Source organism: Hylobates moloch, unplaced genomic scaffold (genome assembly GCF_009828535.3).
Source record: "Hylobates moloch isolate HMO894 unplaced genomic scaffold, HMol_V3 SCAFFOLD_15, whole genome shotgun sequence".
NCBI lineage: Eukaryota > Metazoa > Chordata > Mammalia > Primates > Hylobatidae > Hylobates > Hylobates moloch.
The window spans coordinates 12335304-12360119 of NW_026652290.1; the positions used below are offsets into that span (position 1 = coordinate 12335304).

At 41.9% G+C, this 24816-nt stretch overlaps 1 protein-coding gene across 13 annotated transcripts in view; it reads left to right on the forward strand.

Annotated features, from left to right (window-relative positions):
- Nucleotides 1-492: 492 nt before the first annotated feature.
- BPTF (bromodomain PHD finger transcription factor) overlaps nt 493-24816 on the forward strand; it is a 157517-nt gene continuing 133193 nt past the window's right edge. For 5 of the 13 annotated variants that reach the window (XM_032177824.2, XM_032177830.2, XM_032177821.2 and 2 more), the window contains exon 1: nt 498-1141. In XM_032177824.2, coding sequence (XP_032033715.1) covers nt 532-1141 — 610 coding nt within the window. In that variant the 5' untranslated portion in view covers nt 498-531. Of the gene's footprint in view, nt 1142-24816 lie in introns of all 13 variants that reach the window. The other 8 variants (XM_032177817.2, XM_032177822.2, XM_058428997.1 and 5 more) reach the window with 4 other exon arrangements.

The following is a 24816-nucleotide window of genomic DNA, read 5'->3' on the forward strand; positions in this document are numbered from 1 at the left end:
GGGGAGACGCGGGGAGGAGGTCCAGCCGGCCTTGGGCTCCAGCCAGGGGTCCGCGGAGACTTTGGTCGCCGAAGGCGTTTGACGCCGAGCATTTCGCGAGCTGCGCGCCCCTCTCAGCCGCGCCACCTGCGCCCGGAGTACAGCCGCACAGCGCTGTGCGGAGCCCAGGCGCCCAGAGCTCCCTGCCCCCGACTCGACGCTCCCGCGCTCCCCCTAGCGGCCGCCGCGCCGCCTCGCTCCGTCCCAGGCTCGTCGGCGGCGCAGCTCACGTGACCGCGCTCTGGGCCTGCGGCCGCTGTCGGTTCCCCCAGTCACCGAGCGAGAGGGAAGAAACAAGATGGCGGCTGAAGGCGATCCGGAGTGGGGCCCCAGCAATTCGGATTGAGCCTTCTCCCTCCACCCGCTTCCGTCGGCCGGGCCCCTCCCGCCCGGCCCCGCGGGCCTCCCCACCCGGCCCCGGCGCTCCCCACCGCCCCCCCTGCGCCCGCCCCTCCCCCTTCGCTTTCCTTCTCCCCCCGCCTCGGCTCCGACATGAGGGGCCGGCGGGGCAGGCCGCCCAAGCAGCCCGCGGCTCCCGCTGCGGAGCGCTGCGCCCCGGCCCCGCCGCCGCCGCCGCCGCCGCCGCCCACGTCCGGACCCATCGGGGGGCTCCGCTCGCGGCACCGCGGCAGCAGCCGGGGCAGGTGGGCCGCCGCCCAGGCTGAGGTGGCGCCCAAGACGCGGCTGAGCTCGCCCAGGGGGGGCAGCAGTAGCCGGAGGAAGCCGCCGCCGGCCCCCCCCAGCACCAGCGCCCCGGGCCGGGGGGGGCGAGGAGGCGGGGGCGGCAGGACGGGGGGCGGGGGCGGCGGCGGCCACCTGGCCCGGACCACCGCGGCCCGGAGGGCCGTCAACAAAGTGGTGTACGATGACCACGAGAGCGAGGAGGAGGAGGAAGAGGAGGACATGGTCTCCGAGGAGGAGGAGGAGGAGGACGGCGACGCCGAGGAGACCCAGGATTCTGAGGACAACGAGGAGGATGAGATGGAGGAGGACGACGATGACTCCGATTATCCGGAGGAGATGGAAGACGACGACGACGACGACGCCAGTTACTGCACAGAAAGCAGCTTCAGGAGCCATAGTACCTACAGCAGCACTCCAGGTACCCACCCAGCCCAGTTGCTGCAGACTCCTTCCCCACCTCCTCTGCCCTCCCCCCTTGCTCACTCGTGTGCTGTGCATCCTGCTCCGATCTCCCCCCAACCCCGCTTCCCCCCCAAACAGAGGGGAAATGCGACGGCACATCAAGTGGCAAAAAACTAGATTTACAAGAGGAAAGAGGCGCATTGTTCAAAATGGAGATTGCATTGTTGCAGTTTGCAGGCCACACTCGCTCACTCTCCCCCCCCCCCCAGCCCCCTCTTTTTCCTCTTCAAAATTTGTGCCAGTGCAGTGTCTCCACCGGGCAGGATTGAAACTTTGGCAAACACATATCCATTGCATTCATTTTTCTCCCCTTGTTTTGGTGTGGTTTTCTGAAATGAAAGAAGCCTCTTGTTTTGCAAACCTCTTTGCATTTCTAATGTGGTTTCTTTCGGATTTTTATTATATATCTGTTACTTAAAAGGGAATTAAGGATTTGGACAGATTGTGGCACACAAACACACACAAAAAAATGCATTTTCACACCCCTAGCTGTGGTTTTAAAATTGTGTTAAGGAAACGGATCATTTGGGTTAGTAGGGGAACCTTATCTGGTCTTGTGTGTTTGTTTTTATTCTTGGAGTGCTAATGGGCCCGTGCAACAGTTGCTGTTAAATGGCTGATTAAAAAGCAAAGCAGAAAGCCAAACAAGACCCAACCAAATTTGGTTATTCATCCGATTCAGAATTATTTTGGTTAAATCAAAAATAAAAGTACAAAACCGCAGGAACGCGCGTCTTAACTCATTTGATCGCTTTGCCTTGCTTGGGAAATGCAGTTTCGTGTCACCTGTTGCAGAAGATATGTAGTTGATCATCTAGACATAATTCCGAAGATGAACTTTTGGAACAACTTCTAAGACACGCAGCATCAGTATCAGATTTATTACACAACGACTTTTTCTTTTCACTCTGTTTCTGAGGAGGAAGCCCTCCCGAAATCCGTAATGAATTTCTCCATGGTAACCCCTCTTCTGTTTTCTCACAGAAAGTTTCTCTAGGCTGGTGCTGAGATGCATTTTGTTAAACACCCCTGGCCCCTCGCAAAAGGCTGCTTCGTACACAGTTGCAATTTACTAAATTGTGAAATTAACATAAAGCAACAACCGGCAAGACTTTTCCTTTATAATTTTGCAAATCTAGATTAATTAAATTAGAATCTGGTTTTAAAAGCCTTTAAAAAATAAAGTTTATGAGAAAATATTTGTGAGGAAAAAAGACCTTTTTTTTCCTTGAAGTAAGGTGTGTCATGTCTTTCTCAGAGAGACTAGGGTAGTAGAAGTGGTTAACTTGAAAAGTTTCTGATTTTAATAAATGCTTAAATACTTATTGGAGAAGTAGGGTAGTATTAAGCCAAATGTAAACCCACATACATGTCCTAACATAACTGAAAACAGGTAATTTCTTTTGCCCAATGGTCAGAATCGTTGCCAGTCTTGTCCGGGGCAGGCTGTCTGGTGAATGAAGGGAATGAATCAAGTGTCAGGTATTTGTGTCTTATATGTAGAAAGGACTACATGCAAATCTTTGCCAACTTAAGTTTAGTACTTTTTTTTTTTTTTTTTTTGAGAGGGAGTCTTGCTCTGTCGCCCAGGCTGGAGTGCAGTGTCCTGATCTCGGCCCACTGCAACCTCCGTCTTCCAGACTCAAGCGATTCTCCTGCCTCAGCCTCCCGAGCAGCTGGGATTACAGGTGCCCACCAGCACACCTGGCTAATTTTTGTATTTTTAGTAGAGATGGGGGTTTCACCATGTTGGCCAGGCTGGTCTCGAACTCCTGACCTTGTGATCCGCCCACCTCGGCCTCCCAAAGTGCTGGGACTGCAGGTGTGAGCCACCGCGTCCAGCCTAGTATGTCTTTTATAGTAATAATTTTTACCTTAAGAAATCACATGTTGGTCTTCTTTGTACCCAGAGCCGGTAATTGAAACATGGAGACTGAATTGCATACACCCCTGGAGGAAGTTTTTTCTGGTTAAAAAGAGCTGAGACATTTTGGCAGGGCAGTTCAGCTAACTTTAAGTCCTATTTGAAGGCATAGCAAATAATATTTAAGATTGATGGGTGTGCATATGCTGACTTAAATTACAATTTGTAGCTAGGTGTCCTTTAGGAAAAATGTGTTTACTTTTGTGACATCTTGTTTTTCTTTTTTTGAGAAGGAGTTTTGCTCTTGCTGCCCAGGCTGGAGTGCAATGGCACAATCTTGGCTCACTGCAGTCTCCTCCTCTTGGGTTCAAGCAGTTCTCCTGCCTCAGCCTCCCGAGTAGCTGGGATTACAGGCATGCACCACCACATCCAGCTAATTTTGTATTTTTAGTAAAGACGGGATTTCTCCGTGTTGGTCAGGCTGGTCTTGAACTCCTGACCTCAGTTGATCCGCCTGCCTCGGCCTCCCAAAGTGCTGGGATTACAGGCATGAGCTACGGTGCCTGGACTGACATTTTGTTTTTCTTAATGACACTTGTAGCCTACCATGTGTCTACTTGTCTTATCCTTATATGAAATTATTAACTCCTTAGAGATAAGTATTGAGCTTATTCCCCTTGCAGCTCCTGTAATAGTGTTTTGCACATAGCAGGCGCTCATCAAAGATTGGTTGGATAAATTATTGTTAGTAGATGAGAACTTGTAATAGATGAAGTTTTGATAATTCTACAGTGGGTGTCATAACCCCTAAATACTTTGGATTTAGGAAACTAAAAATTGGTCTAATTGTTGTTTTTTTTTTTTCTAATTGGGTTTTGATGGACGATTTGATCAGTGAATGTTTTTTTTTTCAGTGGACGTGTTTCATTGCAAGAGTTACTTTGTTTTTGAGTTGCTATTTCATATTGCTTGCCACGCATTTTCGTTTATTGGCTGTGATGTTAATTTGGATGTTTTACCTTTTGCAACACATTTTTTCTTAAGATTATGGTAAAATGGATGTGACTTTTTTTTCCTTATCTCTTCTAAAAAAAAAACGGGATACATGTGCAGAACGTGCAGGTTTGTTGTATAGGTATACGTGTGCCATGGTGGCTTGCTGCACTTACCAACCGGCCCTCTAAGTTCCCTCCCCTCGCCCCCTAGCCCCCAAGTGACATTTTGAGTTCTAAACTTTTAGAACGTGCCCACTTGCCTCGAATGAGTAACAACGCATGACAGTGAGTCGATTAGGCTAAGTACCAGTTTCATTGGTTTTATAGTCTGTACTTCCTGGAGGAAGGCTGTCAGGTAAATGTGTAGGTAGAAGAAAAAAGTTTTAGAACTGGTTTAAGATATCCGAATAACACATAAAGAAGTATGATTGATGAGTTTGAATCCTGTTGTACTGTGAAGGCTGAAAGAGGAATTTACTTTATTGGTAATTTATAGTAATTTGATTAATTTTTATAGTTTACAGGGTTGGTTTAAGTACTGACATGCGACACTCCTAACATAAGAAATAGCTCACTCCAAATACAAGAAATAACTCAGTATTTTGTAGGTAATGTAACTTAATGCAAAGACATTAGTTGACATTACCAAAGTCATGAAAGGTTTATTCATTGAAGATTGTTTTCCTTTTATGGAAAAAATGTAAGGATGGCAACTTTTTAGTATAAAATTAAAATCACCTAGTTTTGCTTAAGCTAAAGGCATATGGCTGAATAATGCTTTAATTCATTTTTACTTTTTAAATTTAGAATTACTTCACCCTATAGGTTTTATGACATTGCCAATATACTGAGAAGGATTGTATAGGAAGTGTTTTCAGTAGGCATTTGGTAAGGTTCTGACACAACTTTGAAATTAAGCATTTGCTAATTTTAAGAAATTATGTTTAAAACAGAATGGTTCTTGTGTTGCAGTCTCAGTCTTGTGTGAGACTTCTGAGAAGACTTACCTGGAATTTTAAAACTTGGAACCTCTGATAACTTCATAAAACAAAAACTCTGGTGTTACCCTGGGAGAGTTAGTGATTTATGTCCTCTAAGGATTGTCACATTGGAGATCAGTGGCAGAGATGCCATGAATGAATCATAGATTCAAATTCAAGCAGAATTTGTCACTGGTTTGACAATATTATTCCTACCAGTGTCAACTTAATATCTTTTCAGTATAATTTCTGATTGCTGCATGCGAGGTACGAAGTGCAGTGGGCATTTTAAGGAGGACGAGATAATATACCCCATTTAAGGGGATTGGTGTGGGCATACACTTCCTGGATGGGCATGTGGAGAGTAAGGACAGGCAGATTGAGGGAGGGAGGGAGAGGGAGCGGGAGGGAGCAGCAGGCACTGATAGTAAAGTGTGGGCAGTCTGAAGTAACTCAGTTTAGCAAAAGCCTGAGTGTGTGAATAGGAAATAAACCAAAGCTCCTTTGTATGCCGTGTCGGGCAGTACCTAGAGGATCAGGCTATAGCAACTGTACTTTCCCCCTCTTCTGTAGAATAGGGATTCGGCTGGATCGTGATCCGCAGCCCTTTTTCACTCCTGAACACCCGGAGGAGTTATACTGTATTCCCAGCAGCACCATGCACAAACATGAAACAGAACCACATCAAATCACAGAGATGCTGTTGAACCAACTGGTGTAGTTCTTTCTCCCAAATTGAGAGAATTACTGGGGAAATGGCCTAAAGTTGTCTGTCTTTCAAATCTATTTCAAATCTGTTTAATTTTGGGTATTGGGATGATCGGAAGATCTTGAAAGAGTGGGGTATGATTTCAGAGGGATGCCACGAAGTATAGCTTAGATTCTCTTCTGCAGGATGGATTGACAAGGACAAGATAGCTGGTGGGTTTTGTAGCCCTGGATGGAAGATCAGTCCAGGAGGTACTTTAGAGTTCTTCAGGCCTTGACACATGGATGTGTAAAGAGAGGAATGCATTACATATGCCTCCCTAAGAATGGTAGCACTTTCAGTAACAGTGGGGAGGTCAAGATTATAAGGGAAATTAATGATACCTGTTTTCAGGTATCAGCACCTCAAGAGGTTAAACATGAGAATTAAACAAAATGAGAGCCAAAAGCGTTATGAAAAAGTTGGGCAATATGATTTGTGAGTAGTAGAGAGGCGTGTCCTAAGTATGCATTAATAAATAGTCTTGCACACAGTTCGTGCTTTTCTATTCTGCTCACCCATGGGCGTGTTTGGAAGTTTGTATTGAAACATGCATATCACAGGACTGGGGATGTTAAGACCAGGAGCTCTGGTCTCTTCTGTTAGGTCCTCCTTTCCTCTCTCCTCAAGACCCTGTGTCTTCCCTTTGACTAAAGACCCTTAATGGTGGAGACATGGGGGTGAGAGAGTGGTAGTCATGGTGGGCAAGTAGTAATCTGGGTGACACAGGAGCAAATCCTAGCTGATGCCCTTTTCCCTTCCTGCTCCTTCGCCAGGCTGGAATCCCTCTTCCTGGGAGATCTTCCCTGAGTCCTGTTTTGTACCTTGGTCTTCCTTCTCTTTGAGTGCCTGCTTACAGGCTTACAGTAGTTATGATGTCAGCACTGGCTTAATGCTGACACTGATTATTCTAATTTTATTTATTTATGAGACAGAGTCTCACTCTGTCACCCAGGCTGGAGTGCAGTGGCATAATCTCGGTTCACTGCACCCTTCACCTCCCGGCTTCAAGCGATTCTCCTGCCTCAGCCTCCCGAGTAGCTGGGACTGCAGGCGCCTGCCACCACGCTCGTCTAATTTTTGTATTTTTAGTAGAGACAGGGTTTCACCATATTGGCCAGGCTGGTCTCAAACTCCTGACCTTGTGATCTGCCCGCCTCAGCCTCCCAAAGTGCTGGGATTACAGGTGTGAGCTGCCGTACCCGGCCTCTAATTTTTTTCATGCTTTTGGTTTTTTAAAATGATAAGCCTCAGGAGGCAGCATGTTTCTTAATTAAAAAAAAAAAAACAAAAAACACTTACACATCAAAATGCACTTTAAAAGATCGAAGGTGACCATATAGAAATAATTAAAATGCTCATAGTTAAATATAATTATAATGTTTTAATTGTTTTGTCTGCTGGTATATATCTAAAATTTTTATGTTTTTCTAGATAGTAAGTTATATTCAAATATTATTTTGTGATTGTCACATTTTAAAAATAGCGACTAATAGCTAACATTTATTGGATATCTTCTGAATTGCTGAATGATTTTCAAGCAATATTTATGAAAATTCAGTTTTTAAGAGGTAACAGCTTTATGGAGATATAATTAACATACTGTAAAATGTACCCTTGTAAAGTATACAATTTAGTGGTTTTTTTTAGTATATTGACAGAGTTGTGCAACCATTAACACTACCTAATTCCAGCACGTTTTTATGCCCCCACAAAAGAAGCCCGTACCTATAGCATCACTCCCTGTTCTTCACCTCCCTCCTGCTCATCCCTGGCAGCCTCTAATCTACTTTCATTCTCTGTTGATTTGCCTCTTTTTTTTTTTTTTTGAGGCAGAGTCTCGCTCTGTTGCCTGGGCTGGAGTGGAGTGGCGGGATCTCAGCTCACTGCAACCTCCACCTCCCGGGTTCAAGCGATTCTCCTGCCTCAGCCTCCCAAGTAGCTGGGATTACAGGCACCCGCCACTGTGCCTGGCTAATTTTTTGTATTTTTTTTTTTTTTAGTAGAGACAGGGTTTTACTATGTTGGCCAGGCCGGTCTCGAACTCCTGACCTTGTGATCCACTGGCCTCAGCCTCCCAAAGTGCTGGGATTACAGGCGTGAGCCACTGTGCCTGGCCTGATTTGCCTCTTATGGACATTTCTTATAAAGTGGAATCATATAATATAATATATGGCTTCTGCCATTTAGCCTAATGTTTTCAAGGTTTATGCATATCTTAACATGTATCAGTACTATATTTGAATAACACCTCGTTGTATGGCTTTACCACTTTTTTTTTTTTTTTTTTTTTTTTTTTGGAGACAGGGTCTTGCAATGTTGCCCAGGCTGACCTCAAACTCCTGGGCTCAGGCAATCTTCCTGCCTCAGCCTTCCAACCTCCAGAGTAGCTAGGATTACAGGCACACACCTCTGTGTCCAGAGACCATGTTTTGCTTATCCATTTCTTAAGTTCATGGACATTTGAACTGTTTCCACTTTTTGGCCATTAGGAATAATGCTGCTGAGCACATTCGTGTACATGTTTTTATCTATACGTATGTTTTCATTTCTCTTGAGTATATAACTAGGATTATTTGCTGGATTATTGCAAATTCAGTTTTAATTTCTTTCTTTTTTTTTTTGAGACAGAGTCTCCTGTCGCCCAGGCTGAAGTGCAGTGGCATGATCTTGGCTCACTGCAACCTCTGCCTTCTGGGTTCAAGCGATTCTCCTGTCTCAGCCTCCTGAGTAGCTGGTACTACAGGTGTGCGCCACCATGCCTGGCTAATTTTTGTATTTTTAGTAGAAGAGGGTTTCACCATGTTGGCCTTGCTTGTCTTGAACTTCTGACCTCAAGTGATCCACCCGCCTTGGCCTCCCAAAGTGCTGGGATTACAGGTGTGAGCCACCGTGCCTGGAAGAAAGTAATTCAGGAGTTAGAATGAATCCTTAGTGATAGATTGGTTAGGCTGGGATGTGGTGAGTGGGAGAAAAGGATTCAAGGATGAACTGACTTCTGAATCTCTCTTATTTCTCTTTTCCTTATTCACTCCTTATTTCTTCTCTTCATTTCAAATGGATCTAGTAACACTGATTTCTTTGTAGTTCTCACACACCTAACTCCTAGTCACCCATCCATCACCTTCTCCAGCCTGCCTTTTCTGATCACCATTTCCTTTACCCCCAGGTGGGGCTGAGTTCCTTTGTTTCCCACCCGTGTAACCTCCAGGACCATGTGCATTAATTGTTTTAGTTTCCAAATATTTGGGAATTTTTTGGGTATCTTTCTGTTAGTGATTTCTAATTTAATTTCATTTTGTTCAGAGAGTATACTTTGTATGACTTTAATTTTATAAAACATTTTTAGAGGCTTGTTTTGCACCCCAAAATTTTGTCAGTCTAAGTGAATGTTCCATATGTACTTGAAAAGAATTTTGTATTCTGCTCTTGTTGGGTGGAGTATTGCATAAATGTCAATTAGGTCACATTTGTTGGTAGTGTTATTAAGATCTGTCTGACTTTCTACTTGTTCTGTTGATTACTGAGAGAAGTCTTGAAGTCTACAGCTATTGTGAAGGATTTGTTTGTTTCTCCTTGAAGTTCTAGCAATCTTCATGTATTTTGAGGCTTTGTATTCATGTATTTTGAGGCTCCTTCCTAAAGTCCATAAACCTTTAGGAAGGATTATTTTATCCTCTTAATTATTTAACCCCTTTATCTATATCTTTATCTGTTAAGACATGGAACTGAAATGGGCTTTTAATATCTGGCCCTTCTTTAATTACAACCTACTTTGGGCAGGGACAGTCTCATTCGGACTCTGTAGTGCTTGGTTCAATCTCTTGAATGCAGTAGGCAGCACAAGTAATTGTGGAACTGAATGATGAGTCAAAGAAAGCCTGTGGATTCTTTTCACGCTCTATACTGTCCAGTATGGTAGCCACTAGCCACATGTGGAGAGTTAAATTAATTACAACTAGGTAGGCCAGGCGTGGTGGCTCATACCTGTAGTCCCAATACTTTGGGAGGCTGAGTGGGAAGATCACTTAAGGCAGCAGTTGAAGACTAGCCTGAGCAACATAGTAAGACACTGTCTTTACAAAAGAATTAAAATAGTTGGGCATAGGATGGCGTGCCTGTAGTCCTACCTAATTGGGAGGCTGAGGTGGGAGGATTGTTTGAGCCCAGGAGTTTGAGGCCCTAGTCAGCTATGGACCATGCCACCACACTCCAGCCTGGGTGACAGAGTGAGAACCCATCTCTTAAAAAAAAAATATAAGTAAAATGAAAACTTAGTTTCTCCTGTGGCACTAGCTGTTACACGTTCATTTCAAGTGCTCTGTAGCCACGTGTATTGCACCACACAAATGTAGAGCATTTGGGGCATTTCATATCATTGCAGAAAGTTCTCCTGGACTCAATTGTAGTCAGTCTGCCTCTGTTAGACCAGAGGGAATTTACCTAACATCTCTTTTTCTCTAGCCTTTTATTTGCCCTAAATCCTGCACAGCTTGGGTAGCCCCAGCACTCTGGCTGAGTGAGGTCCCCCTTTGTGGAGACTCTGGGCCCAGCATTATTTGTGTATGTGATGGTATTGCATTTCTGCAATAAGATTTGGGGTCATGTGTGAGATGACTTTCCATTATTTGTTGTTCTTGGTGGTAGGGTGATTAGAAAATCTGCCACAGTCCTGGTAAATTTTTTTTTTTATTATTATACTTTAAGTTTTAGGGTACATGTGCACAATGTGCAGGTTTGTTACATATGTATCTATGTGCCATGTTGGTGTGCTGCACCCATTAAATTTAGCATTAGGTATATCTCTTAATGCTGTCCCTCCCCCCCCCCCCTTTTTTTTTTTGAGATGGAGTCTCTGTCGCCCAGGCTGGAGTGCAGTGGCGCGATCTCGGCTCACTGCAAGCCCTGCCTCCCGGGTTCACGCCATTCTCCTGCCTCAGCTTCCCAAGTAGCCGGGACTACAGGCACCTGCCACCATGCCTGGCTGATTTTTTGTAATTTTAGTAGAGACGGGGTTTCACCATGTTAGCCAGGATGGTCTTGATCTCCTGACCTTGTGATCCGCCCACCTCAGCTTCCCGAAGTGCTGGGATTACAGGCATGAGCCACCGTGCCCGGCCCAGTCCTGGTAAAATTAAGCTAAAAGTTATATGCATAGGCCAGAAGAGAAGGAAGGATTAGGATTCAGAGACTTTTGGTTGAGAAATTAAATTTGATAATTCAGAGAATTTCAGTGTTATAAAAGTGTAAAAGCTGATATGCAAACTGAATTGTGAGATGTTAGTATGTCCTAGTGTGTCTGGGTTCTCCTGTATAAAACCTCTTTCTCAAGAGTCACTGGCCAAATTATTTATCTATGGAACCCCCTGAGATTTACTAAGAAAGTTATACTTAGACTTCTTTTTACTCATGGATATGTTCTGTAATTCACACACTTGGGAAACGGCATGGCCATGTGATTCATACCAAATGGCAGTGTTCAGTAGGTGCAGTTTGTATATTTTACTAGAATTATGGCTTCTTGCTCGATTTCAGTATGTTCATAGTGCCTCTTTTGAGGTCTGTGTATAGTATGTAGTATATTCTATTTATGGAAGTTAAGAAGTATTTCAGAAATGCATGTATTAATCTGTGTGGAATTTCTCTTGTCCTTTTTCCTTTCTAATTCTTGCATAGATACTTGTCTCAAGAGATGGTCCAACATTTAAAATAGTGAATGACATCTTAGCCATCCTAAAAGAATCGTTTCTAAAGGTTTATGAACTTATTAACAGAGCCTCAAAATACATGAGGACTGATAAAACTCCAAGGAGAAACAGACAAATCCTTAACAGTATCTTAGACTTCAACTTCTTCTCACAGTAATCAAGAGAACAAATCGAAAGTGCAGTTTTCCCTGTTTTTGTAGACAGCAAAATTATTTCACACACTTCTTAAAGTCTTATTCAGTAAGTTACTCATTTCTCCACCTTACGACTGTACTGTGCTTTCAAAGTGCTGTGCAAAGAATAAAAAGTTTTAAAGTGGTTTTACTGTAATTTCAGATACATATTTGAACTTTTGAGTCTGAATTATCCAGGTGAAATGCATTGGATTTCTGATCCTCTGTAAACTTGGAAGAGTACCTTGTTCCAGGTGTATTGGTTTTCCTTAATTGCCTTAATAGCATGAGTTGTGAATCTTCTCTGTGTCTCAGAAGAAACCTAACAGTGGAGATTGTTTATAGCAAGGGTCACAAATTTACATGCTCAAGTTAGGACCCTCTGTAAGGTAAAGACATGAAGTGCTCCCCTCTTTATTAATACATAACTGCATTTGCTGATAATATTGATTTGCCTTAAAAAACTAGTCCTATTGAGAATTCAGGCTCTTTTTGCTTTTACAGACAGTGCTGTCCTGAATGTGTTAGACATGTACCTTTAGTCACTTAAGCTGGTGTTTCTGTAGGGTAGATTCCTAGGAGTGGGATTGGATTGTTGCATTGTAGTGTGTGCCATTTAAAAGTCTGGACCATACTCTCAACATCTGTTTGTAAACCTTCCCTAGTCTGTGCTTATGTGTTTTTGTTTGTTTGTTTGTTTGTTTTTTTGGGGGATGGAGTCTCGCTCTGTCGCCCAGGCCGGAGTGCAGTGGCATGATCTCAGCTCACTGCAACCTCCACCTCCCTGGTCCAAGCAGTTCCCCCGCCTCAGCCTCCTGAGTAGCTGTGATTAAAGGCGCACGCCACCACGCCTGGCTAATTTTTTTGTATTTTTAGTAGAGACAGGGTTTCACCACGTTGGCCAGACTCATCTGGAACTCCTGACCTCAGGCAATCTGCCCACCTTGGCCTCCCAAAGTGCTGGGATTACAGGCGTGAGCCACCGTGCCCGGCCTATGTGGTTTTAAATTAACTTTTTCTAGAATCTACTAAGGTTTACTCAGACCTTTAGCAGATGTTCTTGGATACCTACTAGGCCCAGAGTCCTCTTCTCATCAATTTATTGGCAAATACACTCACTTGCAATATGATATGAGACCCTGAGTTTTACCTCCCAAACGGCAGGATGTCTGTTTTGAGAGTTTCCTGGCCAAGTGGTGGAAAGTACCATGGAAATGGAGTTCTTCATTGCTTCTTACTTAACTTGAGTTTGGACCATAGAGAAGTCATTATTGTGTGGACTTCAGTTTACTCACCTGTACAGTATAGGATGGACTAGATGATCTAATGGTCAGGGGATTGGCAAACTTGTTCTTAGGTTGCCAATTAGTAAATATTTCAGGTTTTGCAGGCCACCTGGCTCTGTCACAGCTGCTCAGCTCTGCCCTCATAGCAGGAAAGCAGCCATAGACAATAAGTAAACAAATGAGCATGGCTGCTTTCTAATAAAACTTTATTTACAAAAACAGGCTGTGGCTGGCCATAGTTTGTTCACCCCATTTTTGAGCTCTTGACATTCATTAGTCTGTGATTTCGATAATTAGTTTAGGAAAAAAGCTTTGAGTTTTACGAATAATGCTTCTGAAAATCTAGTAAAACCTTTAAATTTTATTTTTGCTTTTCCCCCTTATCAGGAAAGTAATGTAGAACATTTAGAAAACCCAGAACATTAGTATTTTGGTTCCTCTCATTAGGTAACCGTCTTTGTGTGAACATGTGTACGTACATACTTTTTTTTTCTTTGAGCTGGAGTATCGCTCTGTCGCCCAAGCTGGAGTGCAGTGGCGCAATCTTGGCTCACTGCAACCTCCACCTCTTAGGTTCAGGTGATTCTCTTGCCTCAGCCTCCCGAGTAGCTGGGACTACAGGCGCTCACCGCCATGCCTGGCTAATTTTTTGTATTTTTTTAGTAGAGACGAGGTTTCACCAGCCCAGGCTGGTGTTGAACTCCTGAGCTCAGTCAGTCCTCCTGCCTTGGCTTCCCAAACTGTTGGGATTACAGGCGTGAGCCACTACGCCCAGCACATGTGTGCATACATACTTTTTACAAAATTGGATGAAGTATAATTCATTTGCTAAATATTTTCACTTATGCCATGAAATCTTATTTTATCTTTGTGTATAAAAATACCTGCTCTGCTGGGGCTTCTAGTTGAAAACTAATGAATTTTAAAAATTAATTTTGTATTTAGCCACCTATTCTTTTTTCTAATTGTTTCTTGTAGCTTTTGCTTTGATTGAAATAATTTTATTCTAGGAATAAAGTTGTGTCATCTGCGAAAATAATCATATGTACACATCTGATTTTCTTATATTTATATCTCCTTTTTCTCTTCAAATTGCATTGCCCTCTACCATTGATGGGAACCTGGGTAATAAAAAAAAAAAAAAAAAAAAAAAAAAAGAAACAAATGGCATTGCGTACCACCTCCAAAACAATGTTAAATGTTAGTTATAACGATAGGCATCTTAGTATGCTTTCCGAATTTCATGGAACTGATGCGAATATTTCATGGCTAACTGTTGGTTTGAGACCTTCAATATGTTGAATGTATTCACCTGTTTCTCTTTTTTTTCCTGTTTAAGTTTTTTTTTTTTTTTAAAATCAGCTATGGCTATTGTATTTTGTCACATCATCTTAGCATCTTTTAAGATGATCATATAGTTTTTCTCCTGCATGCTACATATTAATTACAGTGGTGTATGTTCATAGAATTATATTAGATCTTATAATATTGATCCACCCTTACGTTCCTGCAGCAAACCTCTCTTGATCCTATTTTTTCATGTACTGTTTGACTTTTAAAAAGGTATTTTAATTTTTAAATAGTTTATACATGTACAGTGCATAATGTATTTGAGATTCATCTATGTTGTTGTGTGTATCAGTAGTTTCTTTATTGCTGAGTAGCAGTCCCTTATATGAGTGTATCACAGTGCATTTATCCGTTCAATAGTTGGATATTTCAGTTATCTCTAGTTTTTGGCGACTATGAATAAAGCTGTCCTAAACGTTTCCATAATGGTTTTGTATGAACACAGTACTTGTTTCTCTTGAGTAAATACCTAGGAGTATGATTTCTGGGTTGTACGTTTATGAGAAACTGCCAAAACTGTTTTCCAAAGTAGCTGTACCATTTTTATTCTTACCTGCAAATGTATGAAGAGTTCCGGTTGCCCTGTATCCTCCCTAGCACTTGATATTGTCAGTTTTTGTTGTTGTTGTTTTTTTTTAAACACCTTAATAGGTATATAGTGATATCTCCTTCTGGTTTTAATTTGCTTGTCCCTAATGACTAATGGTTCTGAGCCTCCTTTTATGTTCATCTTTTTATTTGCCATCTGTATACCATTTTTTATGGAAAAATACTGAATTTTTTTTTTTTGAGATAGGGTCTTGCTCTGTTGCCCAGGCTGGAGAGCAGTGGTGCAGTCACCACTCACTGCAGCCTCCACCTCCTAGCATCAATCCATCCTCCCACCTCTCAGCTTCCCCAGTAGCTGGGATTTCAAGTGTGCACCTTCACAGCTGGCTAATTTTTTATTTTTATTTTTTGTAGAGATAGGGTCTCGTTATGTTGCCCAGACTGATTTCAAACTCCTGGGCTCAAGCAGTCCACCTGCCTCAGCCTCTCAAGGTGCTGAGATTACAGGCATGAGCTGCCATGCCTGGCCAAGATACCGAAATCTTTATTTAAGATGTTTAATTGGGTTGCTGCTGCTCCTCTTGTTGTTGTTGTTGTTGTTGTTGTTGTTGTTGCTGCTGCTCCGCCTCCTCCTTCCTCTTCTCCCCCTTTCCCCTTCTTCCCCTTCTCCCCCTTTTCCCCCTCTTCCCCCTCTTCCCCCTCTTTCCCCTCTCCTTCTCCTCCTCCTCCTTCTCCTCCTTTCTATTTTTTTAGACAGAATCTCGTTCTTTCACCCATGCTGGAGTGCAGTGGCATGATCTTGGCTCACTGGAGCCTGTCATTCCCTGCCTACCCAAGGCTCAAGGTGATCCTTCCACTTCAGCCTCCCAAGTAGTTGGGACCACAGGCACATGCCACCACGCCTGGCTAATTTTTGTATTTTTAGTAGAGTTGGGGTTTCACTATGTTGCCCAGGCTGGTCTTGAACTCCTGAGCTCAAGCAATCCGCCTGTCTCGGCCTCCCAAAGTGTTGGAATTACAGGCATGAGCCACCATGCCCGGCCAATTTCTTATTATTGAGTAGTAAGAGTTCTTTATATATTTTAGATATAAGTGCTTTGTTAGGCTGTGTGAGGTACATATATTTTCTCCCCATCTGTGCCTTGTGTTTCATTCTCTTAACAATGTCTTTTTCCCAGAGCATAAGTTTTAAATTTTGATGAAGTCTAATTTACCACTTTTTTTCTTTTACACATTTGGGGTTCGTCTAACAACTCTGCCTAATCCAGAGCTTGCCAGACTTTTTTTGTAAAAGGTCAGATAGTACGGCCAGGCACGGTGGCTCATGCCTGTAATCTCAGCACTTCGGGAGGCCAAGGCAGGCGGATCACCTGAGGTTGGGAGTTCGAGACTAGCCTGACCAACATGGTGAAACCCCGTCTCTACTAAAAATACAAAAAATTAGCCGGTCGTGGTGGCACATGCCTGTAATCCCAGCTACTCGGGAGGCTGAGGCAGGAGAATGGCTTGAACCCAGGAGGCGGAGGTTGCCGTGAGTCGAGATCACGCCATTGCACTCCAGCCTGGGCAGCAAGAGCGAAAACCCATCCCAAAATAAATAAATAAATAAAAAATAAATACCACTATTTAATACTAATATAAAATTAGTATTTTATATGAGCAGTAATAGAATACTTTTTTTGATTAGTGATAGAATGACATATCTTTTTCTACCCTTTTGCTTTTAATCTGTATATCATGATATTCATCTATTTTTTAATTTGTGAAAATAAAGATGGGGTTTTGCCGTGTTGCCCAGGCTGGTCTTGAATTCCTGGGCTCAAGCAGTCCGCCCACCTCAGCCTCCCAAAATGCTGAGATTACAGGTGTGAGCCACCATACCTGGCCATATCATTATAATTTGAAATGGTTTCTTGTTTGTTTTTCTTTTAATCTGACAGCCTCTTTTAATTAATGTGTTTTGGGCCATTTACATTTAATATGATTGATAATGATTGGATTTAGGTTTCCTATTATTTGTTTTCCGATTATCTCTTTTTTTGGGGGGGTTTCCTCTGTTTTGTCTGCCTACTTTTGGATTAATTGAATATTATTTAGTGTTTTATTAATTGGCTTTTGGTTATATCTGTGCTATGTTTTTGCTGTAGCAATTACAAAATATATACCTAAACTATCTACTTAGAGTTAGCCTTTTACCTCTAAATAAAATGTAAAATAAGACTTAAAAGTATTGCAACCATACAGGTTTCTTTATTCTAGCGCCCCTCCCTTAAGTTATAATTGTACATGTGTGTATGTATGTGTGTGTATATATCTTTATACACTTTCAATATATGTAGATATATATAGATATGTATCTACATACACTTTCAGTGTATATATCTATATGCATACATTATATATATACATAGACATATCTACATACATTGAAAGATATATATCTACATACATATAAATGTATGCATGATACCTTTGGCCACTACATCCTTCTTAAATTTCCTGTTGCAACTCATGACTCAATTTCCTTGACCAGTTGCTCCTCCTTCAGACATCCCTCTTACGTGTGATAGTCCTCAGCATTTAATTTCCCCAACTTTCCCCTGATTATCAGTTGACTCATTACCACCAAAATATCAATGACTTCTAGATCCATTTTTCTTCTCAGACCTCTCTTCTAAACTCCAGTTATGTATTTCCAACTTCCTATGCTGTCCCAGATAAACTCCACATTGTAGGAAATAAAAAGAAAGGAGTTATAAAAGTTTAGATTCAAAGCAAAATTTAGAAACTCACAAATGAGACAAAGATTTTGTGATGACAAGGGCTGTGGTCCACAATGAAAATATAAAACATGTTTCTATAAAACATATATGTGATAGAGCCAGTCCCCAACTTTAAGCCTTTCAGCGATTCATGTAACTGCAGAGCATCTTTAAAGTACTGAGAGAAATGTCAATCCAGAATTCTGTATCCAGCAAAAATACCCTTCGACAATTAAGGCCAAAAAAAAAAAAAAAAAAAAAAAAGACATTTCAGATGAAGAAAATCTAAGATAATGTGTTACCACAAGTTCTGCTCTAAAATAAATGTAAAAGAAGGTCTTTAGGCCAAAGGAAATACTAGAACTTCAGAGATAAAGAAAGAGCAACAGAAATGGTATCTGGGAAAATGTAAAAACACAAACAGTTGTTTCTTAAGCTCTTTAAAATATGTATAGTGGTTGAAAGCAAAAGTTGTAACACTGGTGAGACTTTCAATGTATGTAGATATATATGTAGATACATACATCTATATACATGTAGATGTATGTAGATATATATGTAGATACATACATCTATATACATGTAGATGGATGTAGATATATACCTATATATAGATAGATACATATAGATATGTAGACATAGATACATATAGATATATATCTACATGAGATATATATCTACTCCAGCCCAGGCTGGAGTGCGGTGGTGTGATGTCGGCTAACTTTTGTATTTTTAATAGAGCTGGAGTTTCACCATTTTGGTCACACTGGTCTCGAGCTCCTGACCTCAAGTGATCTGCCCGCCTCAGCCTCTCAAAGTGCTGGGATTATAGGCGTACTCAGCCTTATGTGAGACTTTGAATGTATGTAGATATATATCTAGATATATATATGTATAAATATCTGTATATATCTAGATACATGTACAGAAAAGCTTAGTTAATGTCTCTGTAGTGCCTTTACTATAGAGCAGTTCTATCACCTTTGGGGGTGAGGGTGGTCTTTTGTGATAATGAAATTTTTAAATTGTCTAGAGCAGTTGTCTTTTTTTTTTTTTTTTTTTGAAGATGGAGTTTCGCTCTATTACCCAGGCTGGAGTGCAGTGGCATGATCTCAGCTCACTGCAACCTCCGCCTCCCAGGTTCAAGCGAGTCTCGTGCCTCAGCCTCTGCAGGCATGCACCATCATGTCTGGCTAATTTTTTTTTCTTTTTTTTTTTTTTGTATTTTTACTAGAGACGGAGTTTCACCATGTTGCCCAGGCTGGGCTCAAACTCCTGAGCTCAGGCAATCTGCCCGTCTCGGCCTCCCAAAGTACTAGGATTGCAGGCGTGAACCACTGTGTCCAGTCTGTTGCCTTACAGTATGTCTCACCATTTGGATTTATCTGATTTTTAAATTTTTATTTATTTATTTTTGAGACAGAGTTTCACTCTTGTTGCCCAGGCTGGAGTGCAATGGCACGATCTCGGCTTACCGCAACCTCTGCCTCCCAGGTTCAAGCAATTCTCCTGCCTTAGCCTCCCTAGGAACTGGGATTACAGGCATGTGCCACCGCATCTGGCTAATTTTGTATTTTTAGTAGAGACAGCGTTTGTTCATGTTGGTCAGGCTGGTCACGATCTTCCAACCTCAAGTAATCTGCCCGCCTCAGCCTCCCAAAGTGAGGCATAAGCCACTGCGCCCAGCCTATCTGATTGTTTTTTACATGCATAGATTGAGTTTAGATACTTGCGGTAGGAATGCTGTATAAGTGCACATCTCCTCCTCAGGACATCTCAGGAGGTATACCATCAATTTGTTCCATTATTGATAAGTTTGATCAATGGTAAAGGTGACGTGCTAGAATTATCCCTGTAAGGGTATCTTTCACCTTTGAAAGTAGTATTTATCTGTAAGGTGATTCTTTGAGAATATCCTATTGCCCAACAAGTTTTCACCCAATAGTTTTAGGATCTGTTGATGGTTCTTGCTTGAATCAGTTACACTGGTGATTGCAAATGGTGACTTCTCTATTTCTATCATTTATTCGTTCATTATCTGGCATTTGAAGACATCTCCCTTTCTTCTTCTCTCCCTTTGGAGTCTTACTGAAGAGTGGGCTCGAGTTCTTTTTTTATTCATTGTGAAAAACAAGAGGCCAGGCATGGTGGTTCACGCTTGTAATCCTAGCACTTTGGGAGGCCCGAGGTGGGAGGACTGTGTGAGCCCAGGAGTTCAAGACTAGCCTGGGCAATATAGGGAGACCCCATCTTGACAGAAAATTTAAAAATCTGTTGGGCACGGTGGTCCATGTCTTTTGTCCCAGCTATTCAGGAGGCTGAGGTGGGAGGATCTCTTGAGCCCAGGAGGCTGAGGCTGCAGTGAGCTATGATAGCACCACTGCACTCTAGCCTGAGCGACAGCAAGATTCTGTCTTTAAAAATATATTTTTTATTTTATATATATGTATAACTATATATAAATGTATATAATAAAAAAGAAAAACGGGATCTTTATGTTACAGTTTTTGAGCCACATTTTAGGAATGTTTACCAAACTATCCTAGAGCCATACTTACTTGGGGAAAAAACTAAAGAGGTATATGAAAGCTATTTTTATCTTTCAAAGGCTAAAAGACATTAAATGAGTTCTTAAACTTTTTCGAAGCCAAAATTTTTTTTTGTCCTGTTTTTCTATTGAAGCAAATTTTTTTCTTGAATATATAACATTCACTAGTGGTTGATGAACCATTGTATTTGGTGGCAATCTTCTGTAAATAAATCTTTCAAATATAAAAGAAGTTCTTCCATTAAAATAATTATAAAATAGGCCGGGCGCGGTGGCTCACGCTTGTAATCCCAGCACTTTGGGAGGCCGAGGCAGGCGCATCACGAGGTCAGGAGATCGAGACCACGGTGAAACCCCGTCTGTACTAAAAATACAAAAAAAAAAAAAAAAATTACCCAGGCGTGGTGGCGGGCGCCTGTAGTCCCAGCTACTCGGAGAGGCTGAGGCAGGAGAATGGCGTGAACCTGGGAGGCGGAGCTTGCAGTGAGCCGAGATTCGCGCCACTGCACTCCAGCCTGGGTGACAGAGTGAGACTCCGTCTCAAAAAAAAAAAAAAAAATAATAATAGTTATAAAATAGTCCAAACATTCAGAAAAGTTTTAAAACTAGAGGCTGGGCATGGTGGCTCACACCTGTAATTCCTACACTTTGGGAGGCTGAGGTAGGAGGATCACTTGAACCCAGCAGTTTTAGAGCAGCCTGGGCAACATAGAGGATACTGAATGTATTTTAGCTTTGTGTTGATAACCCAGTGGGTTATTTGAACTTCAGTTATTGTGTGGTAGTCCCTAGATATATCTCTAGACCAGGGCTGTCCAATAGAACTTTTTGTGATGATGAAAATATTCTGTATGTGTACTGTCCTGTATGGTAGCCACGAGACACATGGCTATCAAGTAAGCACCTGAAATTTTTGTTCAGGTCTCATACTTTATAACATTGTCACTTCACTGATTTGTCTCCTTTATCTGTCATTTCTCCCACCTGCACAATAGGTACTTGTTATTTCTCAAATTCCCTTTCACTGAGAGGTCAAGTCAGGTGGTTTTTAACAATATGGGAGGAAGTCTAATATAGTAGTAAAGACCATTGCTTAGGACTTTTGTGGGTTTGTTTGTTTGTTTGGAGACAGAGTCCCTGTTGCCTAGGGTGGAGTGCAGTGGTACAGTCTGGGCTCACTGCAACTTCTGCCCTTTGGGTTCAAGCAATTTTAGTGCCTCAGCTTCTGGAGTAGCTGGGATTACAGGCACACGTCACCACACCCAGCTAATTTTTGTTATTTTAGTAGAGACAGGGTTTCGCCATGTTGGCCAGGCTGGTCCTGAACTCCGGACCTCAAGTGATCCACCCGCCTTGGCCTCCCAAAGTGCTGGAATTACAGGATGAGCTACCAAGCCCAGCTGGACTTGTGGGTTTGTTGTTGTTTTTTGTTTTATTTGGGACCTGTGTTGGTTGTAACTCTTAGTGGTTCTGGCTGTGTCCTTGGACAAGTCATTTAGCCTCTCTATAAACATCTTTGAAAGGAGGTAATAATGGTATCTATTTAATGGAGTTGATCTGAGGATAAAAATAAAACAATGCACTTTAAAATGCTTGCTTAGCATAATGTCTGGCAAATAGAAAGCACTCTATTGGCCAGGCGTGTTAGCTCACACCTGTAATTCCAGCACTTTGGGAGGCCGAGGTGGGTGGATCACCTGAGGTCAGGAGTTCGAGACCAGCCTGGCCAACATGGTGAAACCCCATCTCTACTAAAAATAATAAATTAGCCAGTCGTGGTGGCACATGCCTGTAATTCCAGCTACTCGGGAGGCTGAGGCAGAAGAATAGTGTGAACCCGGGAGGCGGAGCTTGCAGTGAGCAGAGATCGTGCCACTGCACTCCAGCGTGGGTGACAGAGCGAGACTCTGTCTCAAAAAAAAAAAAAAAATTAGCCGGGTGTGATGGTGGGCACCTGTAATCCCAGTTTGTTGGGCGTGAGGCAGGAGAATGGCTTGAACCTGGGAGGCAGAGCTTGTAGTGAGCCTAGATTGCGCCACTGCACTCCAGCCTGGGCGACAGAGCCAGACTCCGTCTCAAAAAAAAAAAAAAAAAAAGGCACTCTATAAAAGCTAGCTGCTGATTTTTATATTATTACTGACACAGAAGATAGGGACTGGGGGCAAATGGAATGTACTCGAAGAGCATAACCTTGTTCAGTAATAATGTTAATACTAGATTGGGACGCTATTCCACATCAAAAGGTGAATCCTTGTTACATTTAACAAATAAGTTTCATAATTTTTAAAAGATTTCAGTGCATCACAGATTATTTCTTCTTGATATGCCATTCATGGTTTATATATATGTAACAGTAGATTAAATAATTAGATTTTATTAGTTCTGGAGTATTAACTTTGGCTGGAAATGAACTTCCCCTTTCTCTATACCAATACCGAGTGAGGCCACTTTCTCTCAGATACCAATTAGAAATAAGGGGACAATGTTACATTTTTTCCTTCTAGAAACACACATTATATAGAGAGTTGTCTTTTGAGGTCTAGAAGTCTGAAAACACTGTAAATTCTTTTTTGTTTTTTGAATTAATACAATAAATGTAGGGGTCAATTCTAAAAAATCGACAGTGTTTTCTGGGCTTTAATCTTTACATGACTTTACCCCTGCATCTCTGCCCTCGGCTGGTAGTTTTGTTTATGGGTGTCATTGGTTGAACAAATATTTTTTTAGTTGCTACAATAACTAAAACATGATCTGTCCTCTAAAGGAGTCAACAAATGAGCCAGGGGGTATGAGTAATTGCCTGTAATATAATTGTGCTCATGCTGTCATGGAGGACCATACAAAGTGTCAGAAGCACAGCGCCTGGAGGCACAGCAAAGGGTAGTAGAGGTGACATTTGAGCCCGGCCTTGAAAACTGTCTAGGATTTCTCAGAATTTCAACAAAGTAAGGCAATTTCTGTCTAAAATATATAGGCAAACTTTTAAAATTAACAATATGAGAAATTAATTAAATAACAGATTTTGACTACAATGCATATTTAAAAACCAAGGCATGATGAGTGCTGTTGACCAGTTCATCTGAACAGTTCAGAGAAGAGAACATCCATGTAGATCCCTCTTGTATTACAGAATACAAAGGAGCAGAAAATTTTGCCTCAGTAACTGCCAGGTCATTCTAATTAGAATACCTATACATTGTAACATAATTCCTCCATTGAGGTAATAACCAATCAGGTGGTCTAGAGTTTGCCATTCAGTCAGGAAATGCACTCCCTTAACCTAGACTGTGCTGGAAATTCATTGACAAATTTTGTTCTTTGATTCTCCATTTTTCTTCAGAATTCATGCAGACCACTTGAATTCCTTAGCATTTTCTTTTGTGGGCGTATATTAATGTCTTTGGTTAAGCTTCAGCTTCCCTTTGCATCAATCCTGTTGTAAAAGGGGCCTCCTGAGGCATCTTTTTGCTTCCCTTGCATGAGTTTCCAAAACCCTTTCTGCTTGGTAAGGGGAGTATCCATTTTCTTTAAAGTAGTGGTTTTCAAACTTGCCTGCACATCAGAATTATTTGGGGAGAAGGATAAAAATATAGATTACTGAACTTCACCTGGAGTTCTGTGAATTTGGGTTGCATTTGAGATTACTTTTAACAATTTACCGGATGATTTTTGCTGCACCTCCGTTTCAGGGCAGCTTTTCAAACTTCAATGACCATATAGATCACCTGAAGATTGTGAGAAACTGCAGATCCTAATTTAGTAGACCTGGGCTTGGGCCTGAGATTCTGAATTTCGCTCAAACATGATAATGCCAGTCACTTGTCGAGTAGCAAGTTTGTTTTTTATTTTTTGTTTGTTTTTCCAATAGTTTCATGACATTCAATGAATAGCAAGGTCTGAAGGTAACTTCTGGAATTTCATCTAATGTGTATTAATTTTTACTCATCTGGATCTTAGGGGAAATAACCTATCAGGTTATAGGGAGGTGTTTCTCAGAGTATGGTTCACCAGAACAGCACAGCCTGGGAATTGTTAGAAATGCAAGTTCTCGGCCAGGCGTGATGGCTCACGCCTGTAATCCCACAACTTTGGGAGGCTAAGGCCGGTGGATCACTTGAGGTGAGGGGTTTGAGACCAGCCTGGCCAACATGGGGAAACCCCATCTGTACTAAAAATACAAAAAAAATTAGCCGGGCGTGGTGGTGGGCACCTGTAATCCCAGCTACTTGGGAGGCTGAGGCAGGAGAATCACTTGAACCTGGGTGACAGACGTTGCAGTGAGCTGAGATCGTGCCACTGCACTCCAACCTGGGCAACAGAGCAAGACTCCATCTCAGAAAAAAAAGAAATGCAGGTTCTCAGACTCTATTCTAGACCTATTGAATCCGTGACATATGCACTCTGAAATTTGAGAACCACTGTTTTAAGGCTTCTCACCGTAGTCCTGTATTTACTTACATAGAAATCAAAACACATTTCTAATGTTGTCAGACAATGCAAGGATATCATTTTCTTGTGTAAGTGCCTGGGCTAGCACTTTCAAAACTACTAATTCTTGTAATAAATGTTTATTTAATAGCTTATTATATGCTAGCCACTACTTAACATTGGCAAACTTAAAAAATCCCTGCCCTTAAAGAGATTATATTCTAGTTGTGATATTAACTA